Here is a 20,643-nt window from a genome sequence, read left to right as displayed (position 1 = left end):
CTCATGGCTCCCAGCACTATCTGCCAGGCAGGCGTTCATTTTATTACTTCTGTGAGACGTTCTGTATACGCGCTCTCCACCAACAACAAAGGCTGCTCTCATTCAGCGCAGCATTTTGCAGTTGACATGACGGCATGCTGTTCCCACAAGATTCTTCTGACTGTCACCCCTCATCTCTGACTTTTGAGTGGTTTTAAAGTTTTGTTTTTATTCTGTACACTCTCATATTAAGTTGTTTTTGTTTTCTCTCCCATGTGCCTGATGGTTTCAACCTGTGGCGTGTTTGATTTTTTCTGTTGTGTTACAGTGGATGCAATCAATGACACAATGGCAGCTTTTTACAATGACACTGATTTATTTAGTGGTGAGTTTTGGCACCCTCTAGTGTTTACCTCCACCCAACCTCGAGCTCCAAACTCTAGCTTTTACCCACTAACACTAACCCTTCAACCCGCCAACCCAAAGCTTCCTACAATCTCACTGATGTATTTAGGGGTGAGATGTGGCACCCTCTAGTGTTTACCCCCCAACATAGAGCTCTAAACTCTAGCTGTTACCCACTAACCCTTAAATCCAACAAGTTAATGCTCTATCCCTCTGCCACTCCTGCTCTATCCAATCAAAACCCTTTTGATAACTGTTCACTTTCTCCTATGAACTGCTTAAACCAGCGCTGCATGATGATTCCACTGTCCATGTAATAAACATCTGTACAGTCTTGAGCTTTGAAAACTACATTTTAATAAAAAAAAAAGTAATGAGGTAGTAATTTAAACAGTGTTGTCGCCAAGACCACCAGCTCTCAACATTTTTTGTGCGAAGGACCCCTAAATTGATACAAGTTAGGTCGTGGACACCATTTGATAAAATATCACTTCAGTGATCTTCATGTGAAAAGATTTTGGTTGTGACAAATGATTAAGACCAGAATTCTAAATCTGTCGGCTACAGTTGAGGAGATAACCTTGAGAGAAGAGAAACTTATCTCTGGAATAGTCACTCTTACTCACATTGGGCTCACTTTTATAGTGATTGAATAGAGAAATTAAACTATTAAGCATTTTTATGGGGACTCCCTTGAACTCCCTCAAGGACCCCTGGTTGAGAACCACTGTATCAAGACCACCTAAACTGAGACTAAGTCATGACCAAGACCAGACCACTTCGAGTCCCACACCGCAAGACACACTTAGGATGAAACGCAAACTATAGACACTCCTCAAATTGATCTGAAAGAGACACATTACGATAAAAACACCCCAAAAAAACTAATGAAATTCCCTCTTCATTCACCTCCTCTATTGCCAAACTGAATATATGTGTGTTTGTTAGGGATGCACAATAATACGGCACATCACCAGTATCAGCTGATATCAGTTTTAAAATAAACTACATGAATCGTCAAACATGCTTTTTCTTGTTTTGCACAATGAATGAATATTACATACATTGAAAAGTACTGTATTTCATGTCTCCATCTGCTGATGGGCCGTCACGACAAGAGTATGTATGTACTAAAATTAGGTAGGGGAAAATGTGGATATATCAATATTGGTATCGGTTATCAGTCAAATGACTTGTTGCATATCGGCATATTGGATACTGGCAAAAAATCCAATATCGTGCATCCCTAGTGTATGTATAAGTGTACTTTAAGAAATGTCTGGATAAAATAATCAAAAGGCGTTTCAGGGATGAATTTTTTAAATTGGAATTTTCTCTTGTTTTCGATTAGGAAACAAATACAAACACTGAGGAGCTAAAATCAGCTTAACGATCTTTATTCAACACTCCTTTTTTTGCACAGGCGAGACTGGTCTTGAAATAAAATCCAGAGTCCTCTTTGTCTGAGACAGAGACTAGACCAAGTTCAAATAGAGTCCTAGATGAGACCGAAACCGATCTTAAATACTACAACATTACATTTGAACATAATGAAGAAATATCCATCCACAAAATTACCATTTGTGTATCAGTGAGTCATACTGTGTTACCCTGAAGTTGTGAAGAAAGCTTTGTTTCTCTGATGCCTCCACAGGAAACTGCAAACATACTGATTTATTTATTGACTGGGGATCACATCAGCAACAGCAAAACTATATCAAAACATCTGTTCATATACTCTCACACAACTCATGCACTATATTCCAAGTCTCATTCATCCAGTGGTATGCTCAGTACTTCCTAAACACATACATTATCGCTCAAAGCCTTTATTGGAGTCTGGCTTTGAAGAGAGTATAGGTAAGTTTAATTTTCAGGTTTTGGCGAAAATGCACGTGTTCGGAAAGCACTGAGCATACAACTGGATAAATGAGTCTTAAATTATACTGCACGGGTTGTGTGAGAGTTTGTGAGTGGATGTTTTGATATACTTTTTGTGTTTTTAAAGGGTTCGCTGTTTTTTTTCCCCCCAATTCAGAGTGACAAGACATGACTAAATGATATAGAAGTGGTCATTTTGATTTGGTGATATACAATAAATGTACCCCCTAAAGTATAGATGTGTTAAAACTCTCCTTTTTGTTTGCCTTTCCTCTGTCAAACGACAAGCTGCAATCTTCATTTTCAAAACCACTCTTTTCCCCGCTGCCCATGCCTAATTATAGAGCGCATCTAGTTGTTAAATTCTAATCTATCTGTCACCAATCATTTTCACTTGACTTCATATCTCATTGCTAAAAAGAACTTCTGGTTTGTCTCTTTGTCTAAACAATACCACACATTTTCTCACCCGACACATGCAAGCAGTTACTCAACAAACTGCTCACATGCCAGGGTGTTAATTTATCATCATCACCATCATCATAAACATTTAGTCTGTTTCTTTTAATTATTAGTTTAGCAGATTACTTCTTTGCCAATTTAGTCGGCGGAACTTTGTCGCTAATTCTCATTTCCATATTAGGTTCATTTTAGTCATAGAGGGTAATTAATTGGCTATAAATGCCCACAGACGGCAATAAAAGACAACATGACAGTAAAATTTACATCCAGCCATAAATATGAGCATTGTGGTCTGTAATGAAGTGGCTCAGTGCCCGTGCATTGCAGACCCATTGTAGACGAGAGGTTTCATTAAACCACAGAGTGCAGAGAGGAAAGTACTGTGAATTTGAAGGGCCCGGCTCAGGCCTGGATCTTCACTCTTTTATGGACTTGGCAAAAGAGTTGGTAATAGTTTTCTTTGTGAATCTGTGTGTGTGTGTAACTGTAGAAGACCCAGCGGATGAAAGGAGGCCAACCTTCCTCATCCCATCTGGCCCCTCCAGCTCCAAGATGGTGTTGAGAGGACAGATGCTGGAGATGGAGTGTATTGCCGAAGGACTGTAAGTGAAAGAATCCGCCATTACTTCAGCTCTGAAAGCCTCAAGTGCCCACCTGCTCAAGTGTCATCATCATCACTCTTTGTCTTTGTCCCGTCTCTCTCTCTTTGAATCCAGGCCCACTCCTGAAATCTCCTGGACCAAAGTAAGCAGCGATCTCCCAGCCAAGCGCACATCTTTCCTGCACTACCAGAAGACGCTGCGCATCGTGGATGTGTCCGAGTCAGACGAAGGAGATTACCGCTGCACCGCCAGGAATCGGCTTGGCTCGGTGCACCACACCATCCACGTCACGGTCAAAGGTGGGTCTGTAACGAAGTGCACAGTATCCCATCAGGCTTTTGTTCACCATGTGGTGACGCAGTCAATCCTTCTCTCTGTCTCTTCATTCTCCCTCCATCTCATAATTGATTTATGCACAGATGCCAACGGGACAGTGTGTTCAGTGATTAATTCTCCAGCCCTCTGCTGCACTCTGTTCTATTTTCAGCTGCTCCGTATTGGATCAGCAGCCCCCCCAGGAACCTTGTCCTAGCTCCAGGAGAGAACGGTCTGCTGACCTGCAGGGCCAGTGGCACGCCCAAGCCCTCAGTCACCTGGGCTATGAATGGCATCCCAATAGAGAGTGAGTGCAACCTGCTCCTTTGAGTAAAACTCTGTCTACGTGGCCTCTCTCTTTTTTCACACAAGTTTAGCATTGTTTAATTTCAGTATTTTAGGCTGGACTTTTGTTTTCAAATGATGTATTTTGGTTCTGTTTACCATTTTTGTTTCTCCGATGGAGTTAATGTTTGTTACGTTTACTTTTTTCAGTGCCCCACAGTGAGAAATATAAAGATGTTTTTCTTCAAAACCCCCTTTTCTATCCCACAAAAAGTGCAATTTATCAGTTGCATCAGTGTTTCATTTTGTCTCTAAGGAACAGTTAAACATTTTTGAAAAATACAGCAATTATTGGCACCCCAAAGGCCTTTAAACACCAGGGGCACTTTTTTTCTTCGCGCAATTAATTTGCATGTCAGTGTATTTTTTCAAACTGTTATTTTTGTCATGAGTACTTTTACAACAAATGTGAATATTATGTGGCAAAAAAGGCAATTTATTTTTAATTTTTTAATTTTTTTTGGAACAAGGCAGATTTTTTTTTTAGCTTTGGCACAGCAACTAATCATATTGTGCCTATAAATAAAATTTTAAAACAACACAGAGGCTTTGAAGACAAAAAATGTTATTACTGCTCTTATTTTTGACCCTGACCAAGACAGCACACACCAGATCCACTTCTTCCATTCTTACCTTTCACAATAAAAGATTTGTTGAGCCAAATACGCAGATTAAACTAGTATCCGGTACAGATAATGTATACTTTATACAAATATGAGTACAATACAAGTGAATGTGTCAATATCTGATCTTGTGATGAAGGAAATCCTTTTTAATCTCTTATTCTTTAGATCAAAAATGACCTGAAGCTAAATTATGAGGCTTTTGTATGAATAGTTTTCTCATAAATAATAAATATAGCAACTTCAGGTCAACCAATGTCAATTTCAGGCCTAAAATATAATTTGTACTTAGATCCCACTTCCACTTTGGATTGAAATCCCACCCCACTCTTGGTCTCGGTACAGATACAGATAATTTAGTTGGTTAAACACATACAGACACAAATAGTGTACTTGCTCATCCTTACTACACATACAACGTTACTGTACACATAACTGCATACCTGTATACCAAAGGGAACTCAATTTTACTTAAAGTATTTCAGGAAAAGAAAATTCAATAAAATAGCTTACAGCACCTGAGGCTATATAACACCTTACCTGAGACAGACTGTCAGATGCTGCTCTGGGTCAGTGGCTTAGTGTTAATTTTTTGCAAATTCACATTGCTGCTGGCGAATCTATTTGCATTATTGAACAAGTGTTGCAACTATTGCAAAATCGCATCGCTGCCGGTGTGAGTGGTTTTGCTTTTTTATGTTATTTAAATTTCGCAACCAGCGGAGAGACTCCAGGAAGTCAGTACACCCAGTTAGGAATTTGTCCCACACGTAACCACTCAGAAAACCACAGCTTTTCAGTTTTACACTTTGCTTTTTGTACATGTTGAACAAGCGAGATATGATGATATGAAAGGCAGATTTTGTTGCCTTTGCACAGAGACATGCTAGCTTCCCCCTGGTTTCCAGTCTTTAAGCTAAGCTAAGCTAATCAGCTGCTGGTTATAGTTACATATTTAGTGCACAGACATGAGAGCAGCATCAATATTCTCCCTTAACTTCATATCTTCTCTACAAGATTCATCCAGAGTTCAAAGAGCCAGAGTTTTATCTCTTGTTATCCATGAACAGATTCACCGAAGGATCTCAGCAGGAAGGTGGAGGACGACACCATCATCTTCGATAACGTGCAGACTGGATCCAGTGCCGTCTACCAGTGTAATGTCTCCAATGACTACGGTTACCTCCTGGCCAATGCTTTTGTCAATGTGCTCTGTAAGTTCATTACACAAGATCCATTTGTATTAGGACGCTGTTTTCCATTTATATTGATTTCCGTGGTGTAATAATAACATGGCAATAATTGCTGCTGCCTCGATCCAGCGGAGCCGCCCAGAGTGCTGACACAAGCCCAGAAAGTCTACCAGGTCATCAAAAATCACCCAGCCCTGATGGACTGCGCTTCCTTCGGGTCACCCATTCCGAAAATTACATGGTGAGTTAATGAATTTTTAACAGAGGAAAGTGTTTTATGTTTCTTCAAACGCTCAAAGTGGCTGCCTCTCTGTCTCAGGTTCAAAGACAGTCGGTCCAGCACCCTGGATGGAGACTCTTACATCCTGCATGACAATGGGACTTTAGAGATTCACGTAGCTCAAGCCCACAATAGTGGCAAATACACCTGCGTGGCCAGAAACATCCTCGGCATCTACGAGAATCACGTCTACCTTGAGGTCAAAGGTGAGTGTTTCTGCACAGGAGAACCCGCTATTTTTAAATTCACTGCAGCCTGTTTTTATTTTGTTCTGAAAAATGTCTGCATTCTGCGGACAATAAACGAGGTGAAGACTTCTCTCTGTGTCACCAGTGAGAAGGAAATACAGTAAGTAACAACAACCCCACCCACATTTAAGAGTACTGTTTGTTGTGGAAACTCTAGGGTCTAGGTACCATGTCTGAGGGGTTACTTTTGGTTCCAAAGGTACCATGCCGAAAGTGTTTGGTGGAAATGAGGCTTTGGTCTTCAGCCCTGAATACTTTCTTAACAGCCAAGAATTGATGCTATTTCCAAAACAAATCAGATATAGCTGAGTGAATATTCTTCTGTCGGCCTAATATTCAATTCATAGTATTAAAGTCCAAATTTACTTGGCATTGTTTGGGGTCCTTGGTTTATAATTAGAGCAGCTCAGATTTTTCATGGCATTATTTCAGATGTAACAGACTTGTGAGCTTAACATTCATTCTGTAAACTGTACTCCAGCATAGTATAACAAGAATAGGTTTCAAGATTGGTCATGCTATTTACACCACATTCCCACCCAACATATGTTATGCAAATTAAAAATAGTAACGTAAGACAATTTTTGCCACTTTTTCAGTGGCAGGAGTGAAGATTAGTCATCCTCAACATTTGTTGTGTTACGGTTTCAGGATGATGAAGACAGCAGGAGAACAATTGGATACAAAGTATGATGTAGGCTCTTCAGGATGATTCTTTTCCTCAATAACGAGCATGTTTTTTCCAGATGATGCACAGATTTTTAGACATTCCATTATCTCAGATAACTTGAAAAATACCATACTATGCATACTCAAAAGATGGAGTGCATTTAAGTCCTGCCCCCACTGGAGGGGAAAACAATTCTGTTTTCTCTCCATTGACTTTGTATCCTGTGAAAGTGCCTCCTTGTCACTTATATCTTCTGGTGGATAACAGAAAATGCCTAAAAGCTGCTTTGTGTGGGGATGCACTACTAACAGAGATGTAAGGCATCAGCAGGAAGACTAAAATAATCCTTTGACATGCTGAAATCTAATGTTTTTAGCTAGCTACAGGTATTTTATTAACGTCTCAGCTCTTGGTTGCATACTGTGGCGCTGATTGTTTTCCTCTCAGGTGGGTGTGGTTTTCAAGGTATGATGCATTGTGCTCTGACTCTATAGCTGCCGGGAATGTGGAAAAAAATTCTCCCTAGGGATGCATGTACGTCCCTACGTTTGGGCCGAGCCCCAGATGTTTACAACGTCTGGCTCTGGCCCTGGCTTTATAACCTAAATGATTGTTATATGATCAATTAATAAAATAGATTTTCGGTTAATGAAACTAATAGTTGCAGCCCTGATAATAACTTCTGTGAAGTAACGCCGTATTCCAAACACAGGGTATATGTTTGCTTTGATTCTTTGACTTCACTTAATTCAGACTGAACCTTTCTCCCCCTCCCATCAGAGCCCACCCGAATCCTGAAGCAGCCGGAGTACAAAGTGGTCCAGAGGGGCCGATCTGTGGTGTTTGAGTGTAAGGTGAAACATGACCCCTCACTCATCCCCACCATGACCTGGCTCAAAGACGACGGAGAGCTGCCTGATGACGAGAGGTCAGAGCTGTCTGGAGATGTCTCACTTTGTTTACGCTCTCTCTACATTAGTTTAAATAGATTGAGACACTAATGAGCAGTCTTACCTTTAATGAAATTATACTGCTTGTTCCTGTTTCTCCATTAATGCTTGTTATAAAATCACGTCCAGAGCTAAACTTTCTTTACGAATGCTTTGTTTACAGGTTAATCGTAGACTCCGACAGCCTCACCATCACAGATGTGACAGAGAATGATGCAGGGGTGTACACCTGCATCATGAACACCACTCTGGACCATGATTCAGCCAGCGCTGAGCTCACTGTTGTCGGTACGTTTAGCTTTACAGAGGCTCAATTTCACTGACTCATAAAACCAACTCACAAATTATTAAAGTGTACCCTTCCTCCATCTCAGGTCTTCCCAGAAAAGTGAATCTGTCCAATAATAACTTACACAACAGATTGCCTTTCAGGCCTTCAAGGTTAATTGCCTGAGAGTTTACTTAAGAGGGTCGGAGCGGATTTAGCCAGCTATCGTGTCAGCAGCATGAATATTTGATTGTTGTCTTCTTAGTGAGCCAGATAATCTTCTTTGTTTTCTTATGGCTGACTGACCACTAAACTCCCTATTTCACTCCTGCCCTCCTACCTGGCAGAGGCCACACCAACACCAGCTGTTGTCTACGGTAAACCTGCAGCACACACGAGCACCCAGCTGTGCGCAGCTGACATGGGCTTGTGTCATGTTTGTTCTATGTTATTGTTAAGAGAAGCATGTTGTGGCCCGAAGATGTGGGGGTTTTTTTGCAGTCACAAAGCACTTTTAATTTTCATTTTGTTTACCAGCATTTATTTGTTTTTGTCTTGAAGGGTTTTTTTTCATAAGTTTTTGTATGTTTTTCCATTTTCCCAAAAGTGCATAAAGTTTGAATGCATTAAACCCTAAACACTTCTGCAAAGAGGAAGCAATTTCCACTCACTCTTGAATGCAAAGATAATTTGCAAAGCTGACATCTTCCCATTGCACCACTTGGGATCTTTTCAAATGTGCCATTTCCTCATCACTCATTTATTCCAAGCATGCGTTTCACTTTATCATTACAATTCCAAAACATGAGCATCAATTTAACCTCTCTCGTGAGCCCAAGACTCCATTTCATGCAGAGTGATTATGGAAGATTCTCAGTCGAGCATCAGGTGTTTCATATGCATGATGCAGAGTCTGCATGCAAAACACCATTAAATGAAACACATAAAGAAACGGGGGAGTAACTGAAAAGTGTGCTTGGTTAAACCAACATTTATTATGATTCTAGTGTCACAGAAACACATTCATGTAACAAAAAAATCCCCTTTTGTTTTGCGTCGTGTTCTTGTGGCATGAACCTTTCGTGTTCTGTAACTGTAAATGTGTGCTGATGTCGCTGCATGTTCTGTATCTCCCCCAGAGCGACCTGACGCTCCAACTGACCTGGAGCTGACAGACCAGAAAAAGAGGAGTGTGCAGCTCACTTGGACCCCTGGGGATGAACATAACAGCCCTATTGAGAGTATGTCTTAAATATGTGTGTGTCTGTTAGAGGAGTGTCTTTGTGCACCTTATCCAAGATGTCTGTGCTAAAACGAAAAATAAAGCAGATGCACAGAAGTTTTTAAAGGGACACTTGACATAATTCACACAGGAATAAAAACTGATTTAGAACCAGAATCAGAATAAGATTTTTTATCAAGTAGGTGATCGCACAAGGAATTTGCCTTGGACATTGGTGCATACATTTAACATACAATAAAAATATTAAAAGGAAAGTACTGTAACTGGAGTTCAGGGAGGCTATGGAGAAGGACTTTTGCTTGGCCTCAAGGAAGTTCTGGTAGACTGGTAGACACCTCAGGAAGGGAAAGCAAGACTTGTCTCAGGCTGTGTTCAGTGGGGGAGGATAAGTGCCGACTGGGGATATTGTCGAGCAGTGGAAGGAGCACTTTGAGGAACTCCTGGAGGAGGCAGAGTCTGAAGACTGAGGACATCTCTCGCACGTATCCCTGGCAGAGGTGGCTGAGGTAGTCAAAAAGCTCCCCTGTGGCAAGGTGCCAGGTGTGGATGAGATGCTGAACACTCTAGATATTGTAGGGCTGTCTTGGCTGACAAGCGTTTTCAGTGTTGCGTGGAGGTTGGGTACGGTGCCTGCAGAGTGGCAGATTAGGGTGGTGGTTCCCAATTTTAAAAAAGGGCACCGCAGAGTGTAATCCAATTATAGGGGTATCACACTGCTCACGCTACCGGGGAAAGTTTATTCCAGGGTGCTGGAAAGAAGGCTCCAACCGATTGTTGAACCTCGGATTCAGGAGGAGCAATGCAGATTCCGTCCTGGTCATGGACCAGTTGACCAGCTCTGTACCTTTGCAGGGCTGCTGGAGGGGTCGTGGGAGTTTGCACATCCAGTCTACATGGGCTTTGTGGATTTGGAGAACGTTTACGACTGTGTCCTATATCCCGCGTCTGAAATACTTTGCTCAGCCTGCTGCCCCGATGACCCACCTTCAGATAAGCGGTTGAAAATGTGTCAATGAGGCTCCCTGCAGTTGGAAAGAAACTGTTCTTGTGGTGTGAGGTTATAGTCTTGATGGTCGGCAGCCTACCAGAAGGAGTGTTTCAAAGACTTTGAGTCCAGGGTGGATGGGGTCGGCCATGATCTCTCCTGCCCACTGGGATCGACAGATTGCAGCCGAACCCCTTCTCAGCAGAATGAATGATATGCTGCAGTCTGAACTAATCTTCATGCAGAAAGCTTGCATTAAAAACTTGTGGTGTGTCATTTGAAAGAAGTGGGCATACGGCAGGCAGGGACTGTTTGATTAAAGTTGCTTTTAATTTACATAATGGGACTTTTAGGATTCAGCACTTTTGGAGTCCCATACTGGGGACTAAAAATCTGCTGCTGCTTCAATTTTGACATTTTTGAAACATCTGTCTCTAATGAGTCTCCCAGCATTATAGAAGTGCAAATCACTGGAGTACCCCTTTGATTAATAACATTTTTGGCATGTTGTCGGACATGTGAACAGAATCAGACTGATACACAGAACGTGAGGGTTCGAAAAGTCAGTGAAAGAATCCCTAAATCTGTGTTTTGGAAAGCGGACACATCTACAGGCAGTGGCTGTGGCTCTGAGGTAGAGCAGGTCGTCCACCAATTTGAAGATTACCGGTTCATTTCACATTTCAAAGTATCCTTGGGCAAGATACTCAACCCCAAATTGTACCTGATGGCTGTTCCATTGGTGTGTAAGTGCATGTGAATGATTACTGAGTAGTAGATGGCCTCGGCCACCAGTGTGCGAATGTGTGTGTGAAGGGGTGGATGTGACGTAGTGTAAAAAGCACTTTGAGTGGTCTGAAGACTACAAAGACCCTATACAAGTGCAGTCCATTTACTATTTACCATCTACAGGCCTGAAAGCAAGCTGTAAAGAGTTTGTAGTTTCTTCAGTGATGGAGGACAATAGCTGAGGTCAGCTTGAAATCATTGGTTACAATAGAGTCCAGTGGTGACAAGTTTTAACAGCACAACAAACAACAACAACAACAACAACAACAACAAAATGTCCATTAAAACGCCTCCCGCCACCGCTGCAACATAATCTCCTCATGGCTAAATCCCCAGCACTGCCAGAAATAGCATGTTAAGACATATTTAAGCAAATCTTTTAGCTTTAGCGTTACAGTTTCCAAAAATCACTCGAGGGTATTCATTCCCAATATTCTATCAGGCCGTGTATAAAATGTTCAGTTAGTTATGTTCAATATTTGTCTCTTTTTTTTTTTTTTTAACACAGAATTTCTGATCCAGTATGAAGACTCACTGCACCACCGGGGGCACTGGCATAATCTCACCGAGGTCCCTGGAACGAAGACGACAGCTCACCTCAAACTGTCACCCTACATGCACTACACCTTCAGAGTTTTGGCCCACAATGCCATGGGTCTCAGCCGCCCCAGCTTCCCCTCCAGAATGTACAAGACAGAACCTGCAGGTACAGACTCGTCTGCCCTGTAGAGTTTCTGATGGCCTTGTGAAATCTCACTCTGTAAATTAATTGTGTTTTAATAGGACATAAATAATCAACAAATCTGCTGATGTTTTTAAAATATGAATAATTCTGTCTTGGAAATCATGGCTCTTATGTGAGTAAATGATTTAAAGGGGACATATTTTGCTCATTTTCAGGTTCACACTTGTATTTTGAGTTTGTGCTAAAACATGTTTACATGCTTTAACTCTTTGAAAGCTGGAGCCACATCACTTTTCTTGTGATGCTTTCAGACGCCTAGCAAGTATTGAAACCTTTGAACCCTGAGCAAATTGGTGTGATTTCTTTGAAAAACATGGGGAAAAAGGCAATGAGCAACTCAGTAACAAATAAAATAAAATAGAATAAAATAAAATAAAAACAATAGATTTAGAAAATTATTTTTAAAAAGCTAGGGAAAAAACACATTTTTAATTATTATTATTACATTTGAAATTCTTGTTACAGAATTATTATAATTTTAAACACTCTTTCCAGGTCATTTCATTGTTTGTTTGTTTTTAATTTTCTTTCTTCCTTTTATTATTATTATTATTTTTTTTTTTTTTTTTTTTTTTTTTTACAAATTTTCTTTTAATTTTTTTTTTCTCTCTCTTTTTAGCAATTTCTTGCAAATTTTTTGGGTCATTTCTTCTTTCATTACTCACTACCTTCTTCTCATGTTTTTAAAAGAAATCCAGCCAATTTGCTTAGGTTCAAAAGGTTAATGGTCAGTGCCTGTGTCTTTAAGCCCCTTCCCCCAAAAACCCAGTCTCCTCTGATTGGTTAGTGTGTCCAAGTCTTTCGCATCGGCGTCTCTGCACTGTCATTGTAACAGGGAAAGATTGTAATGGAGAATAGTGGCACTGTTTTACAGTGAAACATCACCAATAAAAGCTTCTTAACATAGCCAGCCCATTCAGCAGGAATCTAATTCGAAATCGGGGAGAAATAAACAACATTGGCAACAAAGATTACATGTTTCCCTGATGTTAGCAAGTAGTCTCATGTAGCAGTGTAGGCGGTGTAATGTGGAGTAGTGTGCCTGGGGTAGGTAACGATATAAAGTAATTCATCACGAGCTGACGTCAGCTCGTCTAAAAGTAGTAAAAACACTGTACACAGAGTATTCAGAACAGTCTGAAGCCTAATGTTTTGTCTCACAGGGATTATTTTTGCCTTCGTTCACTTCATCATTTGAAACTTTGGCCATGTTTAATATGAACATCCAACACTGTAACATTACAGAAAATAAGGAAAGGCATGATAGATCCACTTTAAAGTAAGACTGCATATGTATCAGCTTTTGTTGGCAAATCATTATATTGATCTTTTTCTTTTTTGTTTTAGCTCCAGACGAGAACCCAACAGGTGTCACGGGATTTGGAACAGAACATGATAATCTTGTAATCTCATGGAAGGTAATACAGTTGTAGAAATCTGTCTGTTTTAACCATGAAGCATTTTCTGTTTTCCAGGGAGCACCATGAAACATAAAAATGTCTCTGCACTATGAAGAATAGTTTTGTTATTGCCTGGTCTCATGAGCTTTCTCTTTTCTTACTTTGCTGTCTTTGTATTGAAGAACAAGTTGCATTTAAAACTTTCTCCTCTGCAGCCGCTGACAGGCCTCCAGTCTAATGGTCCAGGGCTTCACTATAAAGTGATGTGGCGGCAGAAGGCTGTGGACAGTGTTTGGACCTCTGTGACTGTGGCTAACAACTCCAAGTTTGTTGTGTCTGGAACGCCCACATTTGTTCCATATGAGCTAAAAGTTCAGGCTATGAATGACTATGGAGCTGGACCTGAGCCTGCTATTGCCCACGGCTACTCAGGAGAGGACTGTGAGTTAGATCACCTCTAAGACCCTTAAAAAAAAATGCACTACATACAAGACTGTGGGGTGATGCACTCGGCTGTGTGGCCTAGAACATTTACTCAGTGTGTTTCCTTCTGTATTCAGCTGTTGTTGCATTCCTTGTCTGTCGTACAGTGCCGGTAGCAGCTCCAGGAAATGTGCATGCTGTGGTGCTGAACAGCACTCTGGCTGAAGTACACTGGGATTCTGTGCCCTCCAGATTAATACGAGGACATCTCAAGGGATTTAAGGTACAGTACAATCAGTGTAACATGTACACCAATGCCACCTATTATACACACACACTTAACACTTAATATCCTAACTGTGTCTTGTAGGTTTACTACTGGAGAGAGCGCAGCCTCCACAAACACAACCCCCATCATGTGGAGAAGCAGATCCTGACCTTCAGTGGAAACCACACTCACGGCATGCTGCCCGGACTGCACCCCTTCAGTCTCTACTCATTCAATGTCAGGGTTTTTAACGGCAAGGGAGAGGGTCCCTCCAGCCCCACCCAGCAGTTTGAGACACCTGAAGGAGGTAGGAGAAGGAGTGCTCTTTCTTTTTTCTCCTCAAAAAATAAACTAGTTACCAAATTAAAAACTCTTAAATGCACATCAGCTATTTATCTGTCTAGATGGTTTTGGTGTGAGTTGTTGGAGATATCAGCCAAAGAGATTTCTGCCCTCTCTCAAATATAATGAAACTAGGTGGCCAGGAATTATAATAATTTTTTTTTTTTTTAAGATTATTTTTTTGGGCTTTTTTGCTTTTTATTGTATAGGACAGAGTGAAGGGGGTGAGAGAGAGAGCGGGGGGTGACTTGTAGAAATGGTCGCAAGCCGGAGTCGAGCCTGCGACCGCTGCAGCGAGGCGTCGCCTCTGTACATGGGGCGCCGGCACTATCCACTACGCTACCGACGCCCCAGAAATAATACATTTGAAAAACTCAACAGCAATGTCTCTTTCCAGAAATCATGACCCGGTTACTCAAGATAATCCACAGACCTTGTTGTGAGCAGATTAATGCAGGAACTACTTTCTTTCTACCAACCTACACCTGCCAGCAGTATCACTGTGCAGAAGGAAGTGTGCATCTACTGCTAGCTCACCTAGCACCACTGAGCTAGCTAACGTTACAGCTCAGCAGAGGGGTACCCTATCGTTTACATCTCATGCTGTCACAAGTGTTAGTCTCTCGTCCATGAGAAGATGAACACTTACTTATGCATGACGATACAGTTTGTGAGTGTAGTTCGGTAGAAATAAAATAGTTCTGCATGAAACTGCTCACAACAAGGTCTGTGGATTATCTTGAGTAACCTGGTCATGATTTCTGGAAAGAGACATTGCTGTTGAGTTTTTTTAAATCAATTATTTTGGCGCTTTGAGCACCACAAGCCGAGTACCATCTAGTTTCATTATAATCGAGAGGAGGCTGAAATCTCTATGGCCGATATCTCCAATACTGCAACTCACACCAAAGCTATCTAGATTTGTAAATAGCACAACAGGTAAAAGTAAAAATAACTATCTTTTAAAGAACTTATGTAAAGTCTGATTATTTATGTCTTATCTGCAGTGCCGAGTGCTCCGACTTCCCTCGTGGTCACCAACCTCAACCTGGACTCTCTAACCCTTGAATGGAATCCTCCTCATGACCGTAATGGACGTATCACCGGCTACACCCTCAAATATCAGCCAGGTAACTAAGCTTTTATATCTTTGCCCAGTGAATGTCACCTTCGTTCATGTAGTTTGTAGTTTTGTATGTCCTCTTTTTCATGTCTTGTAGTGTCATCCTGTTCAGAGATTATAAGGAAAAAAGTAGTTTAAAGTAGTCTCAGAACACTTCAAGTTATTTGCCTAAATTATGACCCAAATTAACAAATCAACTTTTGTCACCTCGCCTTCTGTTCCTGAACCCTACACCTCTGTGCCCCAAACGTTTCCATTTCCACCTTCTCACCATTGACACTCCAACCCCATCTACGACCCCTCTATTCAACTTACCTCACTACTTCCCAACTTCCATCTCCATCCCATCATTCTTGTCACCCATCCTCCACTCCTGTAGTCAATAACTCCAATGAGCTGGGCCCAGTGGAGGAGCTGGCCCTGCCTGCCAATGAGACCTCAGTCACTTTGCTCAACCTCAAGTACAGCACACGCTACAAGTTTTATTTGAATGCGAAAACAGGCAGGGGAGCAGGCCCGGCCACTTCTCAGGAAGCTGTCACCATCATGGACGAAGGTAAGTTTAATACCTGAATAGTTTTAATGTTTCTCCAACTGGAAAGCTTTATAACTCAGGTAAAAAGGATCCAAACATGTCAGTAATCCACAGATCACACATACGCAATATGAAGTCCATGTAAACTTAAAACACATCACATGACTCTTCAGTACAGCACACTTCATTCATCAAAGGTTTTCGACTTATCTTGCCTTCATCAAGAGGCTTATTTTGTAAACATGATTGTAATGTTGTGTTGTAGTCTTTCGTTTTTAGCAGTGGTTCCCAACTGGTCCACCCACAGGGTCCAGATTTCTCCTTAGTCATTAGCTCGAGGTCCACACAGCTAAATATATTCAGTGTCACACTTGTGTTTGGCTATGTCGTCGAGCTAGTTTGCTGTCTCTGTCAAGTAGCCATTCATTAGTCACTCACTCTACAGCAGGAAACAGCACTTAAAAATAAAAGCTCTGTGCCAGTACTTAAAAATCTAGTTTGTTTTTTTCCATCTTGACATGTTTGCAAGTCACTTGTGGTCCATTCAGAATGTACCTGTGACCCACTTTTGGACCACGAACCACTGATCTACAGTATATTGATGGACTGTATCAGGAAACCACAACCAACCTCAGATATCATCCTGATGAAGGCAAGACAGCCAAAACCTTAAGAACATGGTGTTCTGGAGAGAAGTTGTGCCATGTGAATAAGTGTAGATTTCAAGAGGAAGCAGGGGACACATACTCCTCTAAATTTAGAACCTACGCATGTCGCCCCCTCTCCCCACCAAAAAAATAAACAAATATAAATTAATATAAATTATAGCAGAAAAGGCACAGAATGGCACATAAAAATCACCAGAACAGAGGATATTAACTGTTGGGTGCTCAAAATCTTCTGGCAGAGGCCCCCTTAACCCCCCATTTCATATATGTCCCCCCCAGTGTTAAAATGAAACCTACGCCTTTGATGATGTGTTTTAACTTTGTATGGACTGAAGCTCACACTGGTTGCACCTCAGTGCACCTTTGTGTTATTTCAAAGTTGTAAATTGTTGTTTTTTTGACTGAAAAACATTTCTCTCAACACTATAATGCTGTTTATTGTGACGCATGATGTTCTGTTTTTGTGTGTTCTCTATAAAGTGGCGTGGAAACGATTAGTCGATTTATCGATTAGCTGACAGAAAATCATTTTACAGCAAAAAAATTGGCAACATTAACTGGTTTCAGCCAGTCCAATGTAAAAAAAAATAACTTGTTTTATATCATTGTAAAGTGAATCTTTTGCAGTTTTGACTTGTGGTCGGCCGAGACAAGTCACCTTGGACTGTGGGAAATTATGATTCACATTTTCTTACTATTTTTATATTATCACCTTGTGGAAACAAGTTAATTATCTTGTTACAAGATGATAAGTTGTGTGTACAAGATGAAGAATTTCACCTTTTAGGACTTTAGGTCATTTTATAGACTAAACAATTAATCAATTAACTGCAAAACTGCTCCAGACACTAATCGATAATGACAATAATTGTTGGCTGCAGCCCAACATTGTTATGTGTTTTGTTTATGTGAAATCCTCGTCATTCTACCATGTACAGTTTACAATATGATGCACACTGTTCCATAGCATTATCTTATATTTTTAGCATGATGTAAATAAGATCTTGATGAATGTTAAGTGGAACATGAGTGTGATCCAGTTGCATTGTTACACAAGGTGACCCATGCAGTTATAAACCCTCACACAGATCATCTCTTACATTACTCAGCATGACCCACATGAATGTCTTACTGTTACTGTTACATACAGTGACACAGATGGCTGGGGTTTGGGGGTCATCCCATAGTGACCCCTGTCCTGTGGTCTCTCCGTGTCCTGTTTCTCTCTACAAGCTCTAATATCACAGCTTGACATAGATATGGACGCAGGTACTGGTCGTATCTAGCCTCATGCATGTTTTACAGATACAGCCATGGCTTCGAAAAACCACTGCAGGCATGCACTCCTCTTCACTGAGCAATTTCCCCTCGTCTTTATCAAATCCTGCAGCCCGCCAAAATACTCTGCTGAGTTCAAAGCTGGGGAAAGTTCAAAGCCACATAGATAAAGATGCTATGTGACGTGTGCCTTTTTAATGTCATGTGATAAAGTCTTTTCAAAGCGGCTTTTTTCATTCTTCTCTTTACTGTGCCTTTGGCGACTTTGACCCCTCCTAACTTCTTCCACATTCGCTGTTAGCGATGCTTCCCGCTGCATGGCGAGCGTTTGCTTGGCATGCCAATGAACTGTGTGCACTGCGTATAATGACTTAAGTGTCTGTGTGATGTGTCTGCATGTGGTGAGTGTTTACGTCACTGTGTCTTGTGCGTGGTGCAGTCTTTACCCCTCTCCATGTTGTTTACAGGAAACACGCAAACCCCTCATCCCATTGCACGGTCTCCTCCACGCCATCCGCCCCACTTGGGTACTGATTACTGCTGTGATCTTAGTACATTACATGTCTGATTTGTTACATGATCAGCTTTGTTTATTTGTTTATTCTTTTGTTTGTTGGTATAGTGCTCTGATTGTAACTGTGTATGGCTATGAGGATAGATTGTGTGATGCTAAGAGCATTTAATAAGACCATAATTAAATCAAAGCAATTAATTGCCAGTTGTTGGACTGTCTATGACAAACAGGCCAAACTTGATGGTTGTTTTTTCTCCTGTGTGCTCAGCCCGGCCTGTGAGTCCTTTTGGGAACATTAGCTCCTCGGTTGGAGAGGATGGGACCCTGATCAGTTGGGAGTACTGGGGCCCGGAGAAAAACGTTTATGTAGAATACATAGTGAACAGTAAGCAAAGCTTCACACCTTTATTTCTGTCAGTTCTACACATAGGTGGCAAGAGACTCCTACTCCATTATTGGCTTGTGCAGGTGAATAGAAATATTGGCAGTCACGTTGATGCTGGCTCCTGCCAACGTGGACCCAGATGTGATAAACAAGGCTGTCTGTGATTGGATTTCTAATTACCCACTCCTGTTATTGACTAGAGTTGCGTGCATCTCCCGTGACAATCTTGTTGGAACTTATGTAGACAGACATTATAAAGAGCAGCACAAACACTCTTGTTATGCCAATTGATTTTGACTGAAGCACTCTCCATTGTTTTTATCCACCTGCAGCGAGGATGAAAAAACCCTGTGCTCTTGTAGTATGGCTCTCTCACACCTACTGTTTAATGGGGTCAAGGAGGGAATATCCTAGTCACAGATTCTCAGTCATTTAGAAAATGTCATTATCAAAAAGATAATCAGTCGAACTCATTTATTATTTAGCCCAACACCACGTCTAATTCAGTTTGCCATGAGGGCTCGATGCACTGTCCCTTAAGAAAACAACGCAGATAGACTCAACAAAACAATTAAGTCTTATGACATCAATTTGACAACGCATGTGCAGCTACAGACATCGCCATATATGAGTCATGCAGCTGTCATGGTGCATACTTAAAATGCTGCACTGTATGAAAACACATAAATACAGAAAGCACAACCAAACACATACATAAATAATACTGCAAGTCGCACTGGACATGAAATGAATTACAAAACAGTTTCTGTATTTGGTTGTGTTTCGTGTTTTTGCAGCATGCTGCACATGATGTTGGTAAGGTTGATGAAATGTAACTTTGGTATTTGTCAACCAGGACCCTGTTTTCCCATGTTTTTGTGGTTTAGTGACAAATAAGAACAGCGGTTTTTGAAATTTGTTCAGTATTGAGCAGGAGGGCTGCAGCTGGCAGCTGCAAAACAGGCTGCAAACACTTGAAGCTTTTGTGCAATGTGAATATATGTCCAGGAGAAGTGTTTGAGCCTGTCAGTGGCAAAAACAGATTGTTGAATGAATGAATGAATGAATGGATTTTGAAACATAAATTCAGACAGCATTAAAAGGAGAGAAAATGATGATCACTCACAAAGGTATTTAACATGTAAAACTGAAAGAAAGAGATAAAAATAAATACAGTTAAACAAACCTTGCCTTTTGTTCCAGACTTGAGCAACAAAATTGTCAGACTTGAACACATCAAAATTAACCAAGCAGTCTAGCTTTTGGTCATCTGATCACCAGAAGATGTCAGGATTTAGACGAGCCATTTCATACAATATAAGCTCTCCTAAGTCATCATAGTTTGGAAACTCCCTTAGTTCTGTATTCCAATATGGCTTGGTTTTTTTCTGATTGGAAAAATCATGTTTTGTAGGTATGTCTATATTCATTTCTCTACACATTATATCACAAAATACCCCATATTAGTTATCAATACTACTTTGTGTTTTCTCACAGCCTTCTAATTTACTAATAAGTTCCAACAGAGCAAAGCAACATATGTTAGAAGAAAGAAAAGTGTCTGGAAGTATTCTGGGCCGTTTTTTAATTTGAGTGAACCCATTATCAGCTTCAGAAAAAAATTTAGTGCAAGCATTAAAGAGTTGTCTGGTTAAGTGCAGAACGACACAATTTAAAGGATACCTACAGAGATAGACCCTTTTTGTTTAAGAAAAAGATCCCTT

General features: G+C 40.9%; 1 protein-coding gene across 18 annotated transcripts in view; it reads left to right on the top strand.

Moving 5' to 3' along the window:
- LOC117262796 (neuronal cell adhesion molecule-like) overlaps nt 1-20,643 on the top strand; it is a 113,148-nt gene that overhangs the window by 83,943 nt on the left and 8,562 nt on the right. For 2 of the 18 annotated variants that reach the window (XM_033635929.2, XM_078167754.1), the window contains exons 8-27: nt 308-364; nt 3,218-3,329; nt 3,444-3,628; nt 3,817-3,951; nt 5,683-5,826; nt 5,935-6,046; nt 6,125-6,291; nt 7,784-7,931; nt 8,117-8,241; nt 8,569-8,598; nt 9,361-9,462; nt 11,747-11,944; nt 13,331-13,401; nt 13,599-13,824; nt 13,974-14,089; nt 14,177-14,381; nt 15,424-15,546; nt 15,919-16,095; nt 18,488-18,547; nt 18,803-18,919. In XM_033635929.2, the coding sequence (XP_033491820.2) occupies nt 308-364; nt 3,218-3,329; nt 3,444-3,628; nt 3,817-3,951; nt 5,683-5,826; nt 5,935-6,046; nt 6,125-6,291; nt 7,784-7,931; nt 8,117-8,241; nt 8,569-8,598; nt 9,361-9,462; nt 11,747-11,944; nt 13,331-13,401; nt 13,599-13,824; nt 13,974-14,089; nt 14,177-14,381; nt 15,424-15,546; nt 15,919-16,095; nt 18,488-18,547; nt 18,803-18,919 (2,610 nt within the window). Of the gene's footprint in view, nt 1-307; nt 365-3,217; nt 3,330-3,443; nt 3,629-3,816; nt 3,952-5,682; nt 5,827-5,934; nt 6,047-6,124; nt 6,292-7,783; nt 7,932-8,116; nt 8,242-8,568; nt 8,599-9,360; nt 9,463-11,746; nt 11,945-13,330; nt 13,402-13,598; nt 13,825-13,973; nt 14,090-14,176; nt 14,382-15,423; nt 15,547-15,918; nt 16,096-17,975; nt 18,012-18,487; nt 18,548-18,802; nt 18,920-20,643 lie in introns of all 18 variants that reach the window. The other 16 variants (XM_033635932.2, XM_078167756.1, XM_078167755.1 and 13 more) reach the window with 15 other exon arrangements.

This window comes from Epinephelus lanceolatus, chromosome 5 (genome assembly GCF_041903045.1).
Source record: "Epinephelus lanceolatus isolate andai-2023 chromosome 5, ASM4190304v1, whole genome shotgun sequence".
Lineage (NCBI taxonomy): Eukaryota > Metazoa > Chordata > Actinopteri > Perciformes > Serranidae > Epinephelus > Epinephelus lanceolatus.
The sequence above is the reverse complement of the archived record's forward strand: the minus strand, read 5'-3'. Positions and strand labels throughout refer to the sequence as shown.